We start from the raw sequence: 12,729 nt of genomic DNA on the forward strand, positions 1-12,729 counted from the left end.
CGGGGCCATTGCTCTATCCACAGAGCCACCTAGCTGCCCCATAGGCCACATTTTTTAAAAAGCTTTGGTACTTATAGTTTCTCAATTCCTTTTGGGAGGAGAACATAAAAGAAGGAAATAATAAATTCCAATTTGCTCAGCAGAGTACAGTTTCCTTATAAAATATGTACTTCTTTTGGATTTACTTTTTTTCTCTTTTTCTTTAAAATAATCTCTATTTTATGCAATGGCTCTCTTGGAGTGGGAGGAAAACTGATACAGGAGAAATTTGGGTGCTATAAAAACAAAAGGTATCAATCAAAATTTATTTTTTTCAAAAATGTATTTTTTCTCAAAAAAAAAATGTATTTTTTATGTAGACTCTACTCTAGTGAGGCTTTCAACCAATGAAATGAGAGTCTTTTTTAATACAGGTCTACAAACACCTCCACCCAGGTTAAAAAAGACAAACTGATTAAATACACCTTACTATTGTCCCCTAGAAAGAGGGAGAGAGCAGAATAAGTTAAGGAAAAAAGTGTTGATGGACTAGTCACTCATTACTCATTTTTCAGGATTTTTGAGAAGGAAGCATTTTCTCAGGTATATAACACATTTGGAAGCAGCTGTGTGTTCTCATCTAACAGAGGAAGGCCATTTGTTTTGTTCAAAGGGTAGCCACTTCATACCCATTGTTGAAAAGGTATCCATCACTATTATGATCATTAGACATTAGTCCTCTCCATCTTCTTGCAGGTGAGGATACCAGGCATGGAAGAGGATAACTGACTTGCCCGTGGTCACAAAGGTGGTTGTACCTGAGCAAGGAAGGCTGATAGACAAAGGAGCTGGGTGAAAGTAAGAACAAAGGAATCATCAGATAGGGGCTAGTTACATTCAGAATCCCCTCTGTTTAGGTCTTCCTTTCCTCCTGTTTGGATGGCCCCAGGAGAGGCCTGGATGACTGAGCCTGTGGAAATTGTGTTGGAGCTGAAGGTTCCTTCTCACTTCCCAGTCCGGGAGACCACCTGAATGGCTTTGATCCACTCCGTGCGCTCCTGAGGGGAGGCAGCTTGTAAGAAATAATGAACTTCAGTAGCTGTGATGATCTCAAAAAGGTTTTCGTCACCACTCTTCTTAGCTAAAGCAGACAGGAAAAGAATATCCTAATTATCAGAGGGCCTTTAAGTCAAAGAAGTCATCTGATCTAATCCCCCATGTTTGAGCAGCAGTAGAACTATAAAGCCCAGATAGATTTTAGAATGTGCTTTTGCTCTATTTTCAGTGTTATCCCACTTTCTCTTTTAAAAACAAAAGTATATATTTTAAATGTATGACTTTCAAATTGTCTTATATTGGTTGCCCTAATGTAAAAATACTAAGGAAATTAAAGAATGTCACATCTCACACGTACATAAACATTTTAACTTTGAGTTTTCCAAACTAATCAGAAATCTCTGCTTTTCTCTCAGTTGATAATGATCACACATTGTCCTTTGTGTGAATGAAATTTCTTTTCCTAAGAATAGCCACAGATTTGCACTTATCTGTCCATTGCTCTCACTTGAATTACATGGTGCCAAGAACAATATAGTGATAAAGTAGGGGGAGATAATTAGTTTATTGTGGGATAAACCCTGTAATTCTAGTCTCCAACAGAACCACTCTCTAACCGGCCATGGCCCCGATCCTGCAATTTTCAGGAGCAAGAGAGAGCCTTATTTAAACAAGGTAGGTGATGAAAGGCAAATGGGAGGTAAATATATCCAAGGTCTTCAATTTAAAAAAATATTCTAGTCAAGCTATTTTAAGCCTGTAAGTACCAGATGGCAAAGTGGGAACAATGATTTGTCATGGAACTTCACTGGTTCCATGGAACCACTGGGGACCCAGTAAAATATATTTAAATGTCTATGATTATGTTATTCATAGAATAATAGACTTTTAGAGCTGGAAGGGATTTCAGAGGTCACCTCATTTAAAACCTTCATTTTGCAGATGAGGATTGTTGTTTGCCCTTTGTTCTTGAAGAGGACCATGACAACTGGGTGATGTCATGACTTGCAGTGAATTGGATTTAAGTGAGGGAGGACTATGGAAATTCACCAACTTTACTCTCCCCTCCAGAGTCATCTTGTCCAGTAGCAAGATATATCTACATCTACATCTACATCTACATCTACATCTACATCTACATCTACATCTACATCTACATCTACATCTACATCTACATCTACATCTACATCTACATCTACATCTACATCTACACCATCTACATCTACATCTACATCTATATCTACAATCTCAAGATGAGTGGAGATGGTCTCAGATGTTTAAGGCAATTATGGTTAAATGACTTGCCCAGGGTCACACAGCTAGTAAGTGTCTGAGGTGAGATTTGAACTCAGATCCTCCCAACTTCAGGACCAGTGTTCTATCCATTGCACCACCTAGCTGTCCCCTGAAGATGAGGATACTATAAGTCCCAGAGGAGTAGCTTGTTCAAGTTAGCGAAAGCAACAAAACTAGAAATCAGGTATCCTGCTCCCAACCCAATACTCCAGTCATTATATCATGCTGCTTCCCCAACAGATGACTTATTAGCCAATCAATACAAAGGACTTTCTTAAGAAACCTTAAGGAGTGCTAAAGGACTGTGTAATAACAAAGTCTAAGGTGGATTGAAAAGAAGGGCCAAAACTAGGTGGCACTGGTGGTAAAGTTGGCTGTTTATATATACTCCAGGGCTTTTTTTCAGTATGGATATAGGCAAGATCCTCAGAAAGCCTTGAAGATTTTGTTTTGTTTTGTTTTGTTTTGGGGGCGGGGTTTGTTTTGTTTTGTTTTTAGTGAGGCAATTGGGGTTAAGTGATTCGCCCAGGGTCACACAGCTAGTAAGTGTTAAGTGTCTGAGGCCAGATTTGAACTCAGGTACTCCTGACTCCAGGGCTGGTGCTCTATCCACTGTGCCATCTAGCTGCCCCCAGCCTTGAAGTTTTGTAATGCTCCTGAGGCTGGACAGGCAAAACTACAAATGGGAAGCTTTGGTCTCTTAGGGATCTTTTGGAAGCCAGTCATATAAGCATAAATAATTTTTTTGTTGATAATCATCTATTGGAATAGACATGAGCATAGGCTCTGAGTGGAAAGAAAACTCACAGATCATCTAGGTCAACCCCATCATTTTATAAAAGAGAAAAGTAAGGCTCAGAGAGGTGAATGACTAGCTCAAGATCACAGAAGCAATAGGAAGGAACAGGCATTTATTTTATTTTATTTTTTTGGCTTTGAATAGAATTTTATTAAGAGGAACAGGTATTTATCAAGCATCAACTACATGCCAGGCACTTTGCTAAGCACTTTATGATTATTATCTCTTTTGATTTTATAACAATCCTGGGAGATAAGTACTATTATAATCTCCATCTTACAGTTGAAGAAATTGAGGCAGAAAAAGATTAAGTGACTTGCTCAGTCACACAGCTAGTAAGTGTCTGATGTAAGATTTGAAGTCATGTCTTACTGACTCCAGACCTGGCACACCATGCACTGCACCATCTAACTACTAGTGAGTAACGACGTCTGGATCAGAACCCGGGTCTTCTACCTCCAAGTCCAGTGTTTCTTCCCTCTATATTTCTAGAGGGGAGATTTGTACTTACCATCAGGGGTATTCTCCACTGCAGTGACCACACAGCCTCTCAAATGAATTGCCCCTAGTGGATCTTCTCCCTGGAAAAGGGAGAAGTATATATGATACACTTCAGCTCGATTGGTGAAGAGTTTCACAAAAACTCAGATGGAGAGTCAATTCAACTCAACAAAAGGATTTTAAGTCCTTGGAATAAAGAAGAGAAACCTGTCAACTCAGAATCAGATTCCCAAACCTACACCTTGGAGGAGCAGTGGAGGATGTGCACAAAAAGATGTGAGCAAGTCTTACATGTAATACGGTACTTCCCCAACTAAAAGTTCAAATTAATGGAGAAACAGGAAGGAGAAGTGGGGGAGGTTAAGGTTCAACCACATCTCTTTCAGAGTTGTTAGACCCCTTGGCCCTTCTATTGCCTAAAAGGTCCATAGGTTATAATCAAAGAATACCATCCTTTAATCAAAAACAGTTCTGGAGAATCTAGCCTCCTCCGGGGAGGTTTAAGGCTTCAGACCAAACACCTCCTGACAATAAAAGACAAAACTGCTTAAATTAAACAATTAAAGTGCTCTCATCTAATTAAGCCTGGCTAGCTAACATTACTTGTTAACTAATTTAACCAAAAACTAAAAATTAGATTAAATTTCTCCTCCCATCCCCACCAAAAACCTTACCAAAGCTAATTAAATTTAAGTGAAAGAAAAGTTGGGTTGGAAGATCTAATTCAAATGTATGACATGGAGAAATTAACTTCAATCCCAGAGAAAGAGAAAGTTTAAATTAAGAACTGACTACCCTGAGGCCATACGTTTATTGGATGACCTTTACAGCTCTTTAATAGGATGGGTTCTTCCAGTGGATGCTGAGAAGTGGTAGGTGATGGAGGAAAATAGGAAATAGGGAAGGGGTGTGAGGAAATGATGCAGTAAGAAGGTCATAAGGTCATACAAACATACATTTAGAGTTGAAAGGACCCTTTGAGATATATAAAAGGAATTGGGAACAGGGAGAGGAATCAGAATAGAAAAGTCTGGCTACTGAATATGATAATGAGAATATTTGAACACCTTTCAACCACCATGGCACTCACCCCTGCAGGATCATAGTAGTGTAAATAGGCAGGGTCCTCCCTCAGAATGAACTTCCTCACTTTCCAATTCTTTCTTCGATGCCCCTAAATTCAGAATCAGCACACAAAAGAGAAATAATAAAATTGTCAGTGAAACCCCAGGTCCCAACCCAGGATTGAGGCACAAAATTAGCAATGGCATCATCCAATCAATGAACAAATGCTTATGACTCACCTACTATGCACAAGACACTGTGCTCAGGGCTCAAAACGCAAAGATAAAAATGAAACAATCCCTTTCACTAAGGAACTTATACTTTTGGGGCAAGAGAGGGATGGGACGTGGTTTGGGGACTATCTGGTTGGGAGTGGGGACAAACTAAAGGTCAGGCGGCCCTTTTGGAGGCTATTGATTCCAAGTGAGAGGTGACAAAGACAGAAACTAGAACAGCAGCTATGTGAAAAGAGGAGACAAAGATAGTTGTGGAAGAGGAATTGGCAATTGACTATGGGTGTGAGAGAAAACAAAAGTCAAGGATCATTTACCAGTTGAGAACATGGGTGACTGGAAGAGTTGCGGGGCCAACAGGAAGAATAGGGAAGTTTGGAAGAGAGTAGGTTTAAGGGAGAAGATAATGAGTACTGTTTTGCTGTGTCAAATTTGAACTGTCTACTGGACATCTTGGATGAGCTCTCTAGGAGGAGGGGGGGGGGGAGTAAACCCCACACAGTAGGGAGGATACAGTGGATAGAGTGCTGAACATGGAGTCAGGGGAACCTGGGTTCAAATTCAGTCTCATACACTTACTGCAGTATGACCCCAGACAAGTGCCTTAAACTCTGTTTGCCTCAATTTCCTAATCTGTAAAATGGGCGTGATAATAATACAACCTCCCTCCCAGGGTTGTTGTGAGGTCCAAATGAGATAATATTTATCAAGCATTGAGCATATGGGCTGGAACATAGGGGGCTAGATAAATGTTAGCTATTATTGTTGTTGTTATTACATGATGATGCAGCTGGAGTTTATGACAGAGATTATCAAATATATACATTTGGGAATCATTTGTATAGAACTGATTATTGAATCCATGGAAGCTGATAAGATCTGCAAGACACCTCATTCAATTCACCTCCCAGGGCCTCATATTCCTCATCTGTCAAATGAAAGGTTGGTTTCCACTTGGTGCCCTTTAAGCCCCTTCTAGCCTCATAATCTATGATATTATTATTCCCAGTAGCTTTAATGTGGTGAACATGAAATAAACTCCAGTGGCTGTTCATTACCTCTAGGATCGAATATAAACTACTCTGATATTGAAAACTTTTAAAACCCTGACCCGTTCCTCTCTTTCCTATATTCTTACACAGTCCTTCCTTCTATGAACCCTGCAGTCTATCCACAATGGCCTGCTTTTGTGGCTTGCACACAGCACTTCATCTACTATCTACCATCTCCTGGCCTTTGTACTCCATCCCATGTCAGCAATGATCTCCCTTCTCTTGCACTTTTTAAAGTCTCTGGCTTCAATCAAGATTCAGCTGAAGAGCTACCTTCAACAGGAAGCAGTGTCTACTTGGTATGTATCATTCTCTCTCATACACACACAGATACAGATATAGAGGTATAATAATATAATATCTATATATAGATATAATATGTGTGTATATTTTCTTATCTCCCCTCTCCCAACATAAGCTTCTTGAGGGCAGGAACTGTTTTCACTTGTTCTTTGCATCCCCAGTGCTTAGAACAGTGCCTGACATGCAGTAAATGCTTAACAAATGCTTGATGACTAGTTGATTGAATTGGCATGACAGTTACTTATAGTCATCATTTCTTCCTTTCCTTCCAGACATACATTGTGGGCTCTCATGTAAGGGCTGAGTAATCATTCTGTTTATGGTTAATCAACCTTCAAAGGAAGATGACAAAGTGGATTTGGAAGTAATGGGTACTGTCCAAGTTCCTTAAAGCACTTTGGTTTCATCAGAATGTGATGGCATTGAGTCGTCATTTCCAGAATGAGATCTCTCTGAGTAAGTAGGGTATGGATGCTATGGCAATTTATAATATGCATGTCTTGGACTTTCAGACCATTTCTTAGAATTCATACTCAACTGCAAAGATCACCATCTACCCAAAGTCAATTGCATTCAGTTCAACAAGAGTTATTGAGCACCAGCTGTGTCTCATATTATGCTAGGTTCTGTGTGTGTCACAAAATACATAAATATATGCATGTGTGTGTTATGTGTGTGCATGTGTGAATGCATGTATGTACATGTACATGTATATATGTGTATGTGTGTGTGTATGCCTTAGACATCATCCATGCCTGAAGGTACTTAAAATCTATATACATATAGATATAATTGAAGAATAGTATAAAGGAATAAATTACGTAAATAACCAAAAGGGAAGAAAAAAATCAAGTATGCCAATGACTGATCCTACTCAGCCAGCACTGGGTTAGGACACTTTACTAGAAACCCAATGTACTAAGACATGAGACTTCCCTCAGACATCTATTGATTATATTTAAAAACTTAGTATTCAGATTGCCTTTTAATCTATGATCAGTTCTTAACTTAGAAGGAAGGAGAAACTAAACCCCTCCTGAGGAAGTATGTTGTAATAGAAAGAACAATGGAATTGCAGTCAGAAGATCTTGATTCAAAGTCTGTCTTTTTAGCTTGCTAGCTATGTGATTTTGTTAGGGGAGGGGGGCAGGGCAATGAGGGTTAAGTGACTTGCCCAGGGTCACACGACTTAAAAGTATTAAATGTCTGAGGCTGGATTTAAACTCGGGTCCTCCTGAAACAAGGGCTAGTGCTTTATCCATTGCGCCCCCCAGCTGCCCCCTAGCTATGTGATTTTACTTGGCTTTTCTGAGCCTCAGTTTCCTCATCTTTAAAACAGTAATAATAATACTTGCTTGACCTACCCCTACATGGTTATTATAAAGACCAAATATGATTGTGTTTGAAAAGTAAAGCCTCAGCTATCATTACGTGACCACAAAGAATCCCAGATTTGTTTTTCCTTCCTTTCTTCTTTCCCAATTAACTATGAACATTTCCCCTCTTCTTATTTCTGATAGAGATCTATTGTAAAGGAAATAATTGTAATGGTGATGACAGGGATGCTGAAGGGATATAGATGCAGAGATCATCTAATCCAGCTAAATCTCATCTTAATCAGCTAAACCCAAATCTATCGTGTTACTAAGGTCTCTTCCAGCTCTAATGTGATAGGAGTCTGAATACAAACTTTCCAAGGGTTCTTTTCCCTATTAGAATGTAAGCTACTTGAACACAGGACTCCCTCACTTTTATCCTTGTATCACCAGCATTTAGCACACTGCTGGCACATAGTAGGTCCTTGATGTATACCTATTGACTGGCTGACTCTCCACACTCCATATATTCCAAAAAAAAAATAAATGTCACTTTAATTCTTTAGGTACCCACAGTACTATTCATTGCTAAACCTACACATGAATACAGATTATTCATTTAAATAACATTTCACTTCTCTTAGTTGGTTTCAAATCCTTCCTATCTATATTTCCTCTTCTTTAGTCATTTGTTTATTGTAAAGATGAATATAAATTTAGCATTAAATAGCTCTACTTAATAATTAATTTAGCATTTAACAGTCAATCTATGTAAGGTGTTATCTCATTGGCTCTCCTCCATCTCATAAGAGGCAATATTTTCTTTTTATGTTCTCTTTTTCTTATTATTTTGAAGGTAATGACTTCTACCCTATTTCAAGCTCTCTCTCTCTTTCTCTACTCTTCATAATATTATTACCCTTGGAATTTTTTGAGCAAATCACTGGTCATTTGCCTTATTTTCCACTCTGTGGAAGAACTTCCAGTGGAACCTTGACTCCCGTCACTGATAACCACTAACAGGCTTTCAGGAAAGATAGAAAAGGCAAAAGTAGGAGAAAAGAACATCCATTGAAGGAGAAGGATCCAAGGGGAATGCTATTAGCCACTCACCTGCTTCAGTAGGCACCCTTGCTTAATGATTATTCCTCTGAATTCTTCCTTCAAAATCACATCATCATCACTGGAATTCTCTTCACAGAAGAACCCACTGTCTGCCTAATTGGAAACCAACACAGATTTTTTTCATCAAAGCACAGGCTTGCCATTACTTTTGTTTGTTTTTTGTTTTTTTGGTGGGGCTATGGGGGTTAAGTGACTTGCCCAGGCTCACACAGCTAGTAAGTGTCAAGCGTCTGAGGTCAGATTTGAACTCAGGTACTCCTGAATCCAGGGCCAGTGCTTTATCCACTGCCCCACCAAGCTGCCCCTTGCCATTACTTTTTATTTCCCTGATCATCAGCTTTTTAATGTTCCCTCTCCCTTTCTGGGCCACCTGTATCCAATCTTAACCTTGAAGGCTCTCCACTAGGATGCTACTTCCTACACCCCCCTTCATATTCCCTGTCTTTGTCCTCTCAAGCACGGTTCTTATGAATACTCTTTCCCTTCCTGAGGTTGGTTTGTTCAATTGTTTGTTTATTTTTTACCCCCAAATCAATCTTTCTCTGGGAAATGTTCTTCATTCAAAGACTACATTTTCTCAAGCTATCTTTTTTCTCACTCTTACAAAACAGAGTAACCTCTGGAACACTTTCCCACCTATACCACTTGTTGCTTTCTGTACCTCCTTGAACACTGGAGAAGTAGCCTGAGGAAAATGAAACTGGCAGTGAAACTTCAGCCAAAGTGAACTAAAACCTTGTATCTGAGAAGTTTGTTTCATTCTCATAATGGCGGTGTTTCTCTCATGTAAACTCCAAATTTCTGGGCCGTAAGCCAGAGAAGAAAGAGAACTGACAAAATCCTCACAGAAAACTCCTCTTGCTATGTGAATTAAATGACCCAGAGTGAGTATGTATTTTGAAAAAGAGTTGGGTTCTTTCTACAGAATTGTAACCTTTTTTTTTTTTTTTTACCATAGATGGATATGGTTTGACATCTGTTTGAAATAGGAGATCTGAGTCTAGGATGTATGAACTTAAAAAAAATTTTTTGATAACTTTATTTTAATATGATTAGGGTTGTTTTGTAATCTATTTTCTCTATTTAAAAACATTCTTCTAAGAAGGGGTTCCTAGGCTTCACCATATTACCAAAGGGTTTCATGACACCCCCTCCCCCCGGAAATCAAGAACTCCTGTTCTGGGATCTAGTGGGACTATCTTCATTATAAGAATGAGCAGGTAACTCTTCCCACTTACAAAGTAGTAAAAAGCATCAGGGTTGTCAAGGAAGGAGGTTTCAGCAGTTCCATCAACTGCATTCTTGGATAAGTCCCCAGCAGGCTGTAGGAAACCTTCATTTAGCAGTGAAGATGCTATCATGAGACCTTCCTGACGATTTCGAACAGATTGTTTAGATAATAGCCAGTCAATCACACAGTTACCTAGATAGGAAAAATCAATGGTCAGGTTACTAGCTCAAAACTAGAATCAAAGGTCTGGAAAGGACCTTGGAAGATGACACCATTCATTCCTATTCCTGACCAAGACTATATTTAAGTCATCCCAAGAGATGCATCCTCGATCATTTAAAAAAAATTATCCAGAGAAAACTGTCCCTTCCTTTACAATATATTAAGCATCTCAAAGTGAGAGATATGGCATTTTATCTGGATCGGAAAGAGAAAGAAAATTAATCTTTTGGATCATAAATAAAATCATTTTTATATTTAAGATGTCATAATATTTGAGAATAGTCTACAACCCACAGTTGGATCTTCCAAATTAGGCAGACCAGGGAAGTGGCTGGTATGACTGTAATTGATTTGGCCAGGATGGTTGTATAACATGATCATACTGTGACCAGTTCATTCATTCATTTATTCATTCAATAAGCATTTGTTAAGCAATTTGCCAAGTGCTAGGAACATAAAAAAGTCCCTGCTCTCAAGTATCTTACATTCTACTGGGGAAGGACAACACAGAAGTATCTGAGTTATCAGGGGAAGGCACTTACAAAATGGAGGGAACAGAATAGACTTCATATAGAAAGTAGTATTGGAGCTAACTTGAAGAAATCTAGGGGTTTTAAAATATAGAAGTAAGGAAGGGATCCATTTCATGTATAAGGGACAGCCTGTTCAAAGGGACAGAGACAGGTGGTGGAATGACATGCTTGGAGGACTTGATTTGCCAGAGTCAGACTGACAAAAATGAAAATTTAAGTGTATCTCAGCACCCAGGATCTTTCATGCCTTGGGCTTATACAAGTAGAGTCTGACCTCAGAATCTGAGCCAGTAAGGTCATATTCTTTTTAGAGCTCATTATATCCTCTTCTAGAGACTATTCTGAGAATTTTCCAAATCTAAACAGTGTCCAGGTTTCCATATATGTGGGTGGTAGGGTCCCCAGGTCCTATAAAAGCACTCAAGGTAAAATATGAATATGCATTTTAGTTATAGGACAGCATTTAACTTACCATCCTAGAAAAGGCAGAAAACACAAAAGCCTCACAACAGTCTATAAACAGATACAGAAAACATAGAAAGAACTGAAATCTGAGTTTACTGCAGGGCAACATGCCAACATTCTGGTGAATCCATAACTCTCTCATCATGTCTTATACATTCCCTCCCACATTTGTTATGCCCCTATGGTTCAGATATCTCCCAGAAGGCAAACACACCCTGGAGCTGCTTGATTTTCTTTGTACTATTTGAATAATTATATGTTATAGTAAGACTCATACAATATGAATAATTATATATATATATGTATTATAATACCAGTGGGGTCACAAGGTTCAGATGCTAAAGATACAGTTATTTCATTCACCTCTAGGAATTGAATGTACTGCAAGCTTTTGCCTTCTTCCCTTTTTTATTTCACCCAAACTTTGCTATATAATCTGACACCTAAAGCTTTGCAACCTGCCTTTCCAACCTTTTCTCTCACTGTTTCCCATGATGAACCCTCTTCTCCATCCAGGCTAGTTAACTCATGTTCTCTTTTGGATGGCAGGAGCATTTTTATTTCCATGCCTTTGTGCCTTCCTTTTCTAATATGGCTACTCTAAGATTCCCCACAGCTCCCTGCCCATAGACATCCTGCCTGATTGGGCACAATTCCAAGAAGAGCTTACTTTCTGACCACTCCAGCCTACAATGACCTTTTTTCTCTCTAAATTCATGTTATCTGTTGTCTATTGTATTATCTGGCATTTAAAATATACTGTGTCGTGGCATCTCTTATTTTGCTATGTTAATAAATTTTGTTCTGTTATTTGACATCACATGAGTGTATTTTTTGTTGACTCAACTAAATTGTAAGCTTCCTGACAAAAGGACTCATGTCTTTTTTCTTGTATCTTCCACTGCCCTAACATATTTCCTTGCACATAATGCTCAAAATTATATTTCTTATTTCAAGAATCTGTGATAACATCAGTCTAAGTATTACCATCACAAATACAAAATGTAACTTTTCAAAGCCTTGGGAGACTATCTCTGAAGATAAATCAAGCTAGGGGAGGTCTCACAAAAAATATCATCTACCTCCCTCATTTTACAGATAAGGAAACTGAGACCCAGAGTTCTTTTGATTTGATTGACTCCATGGGCTACTCTCCTGTGGGTGATTTTTATGACACCTTAAGTGTTGCTTTGTGTGACTTGAAACTTCAGTCTTGGAATACTGCATTTGATAGGCCATAGTTCCTTAAATAGTAATGGGATTTGACAGCATTCACTTTTTTCTAAGTCTACAGTATTTGGTTTTTGGGGGGGGGCGGGGCAATGGGGGTTAAATGACTTGCCCAGGGTCACACAGCTAGTAAGTGTCAAGTGTCTGAGGCCGGATTTGAACTCAGGTACTCCTGAATCCAGGGCCGGTGCTTTATCCACTGTGCCACCTAGCCGCCCCCCTATCTACAGTATTTGTAACAAGCACTGGGGTACCATAGAGAGAGTGAGAATCATTGTAATGGAAGTCCCTCAAATTCATAATGCCCAAGATTTTTGAAGAAA

General features: G+C 38.9%; 1 protein-coding gene across 1 annotated transcript in view; it reads right to left on the reverse strand.

Moving 5' to 3' along the window:
• Nucleotides 1–366: 366 nt before the first annotated feature.
• PLEK (pleckstrin) overlaps nucleotides 367–12,729 on the reverse strand; it is a 39,220-nt gene continuing 26,857 nt past the window's right edge. Inside the window, 5 exon segments of the mRNA XM_043987590.1 lie at nucleotides 367–1,120; nucleotides 3,642–3,711; nucleotides 4,722–4,805; nucleotides 8,714–8,818; nucleotides 9,964–10,148. Coding sequence (XP_043843525.1) covers nucleotides 984–1,120; nucleotides 3,642–3,711; nucleotides 4,722–4,805; nucleotides 8,714–8,818; nucleotides 9,964–10,148 — 581 coding nt within the window. The 3' untranslated portion in view covers nucleotides 367–983.

The sequence above is a fragment of the Dromiciops gliroides genome, chromosome 2 (assembly GCF_019393635.1).
Source record: "Dromiciops gliroides isolate mDroGli1 chromosome 2, mDroGli1.pri, whole genome shotgun sequence".
In the NCBI taxonomy this organism is placed as follows: domain Eukaryota; kingdom Metazoa; phylum Chordata; class Mammalia; order Microbiotheria; family Microbiotheriidae; genus Dromiciops; species Dromiciops gliroides.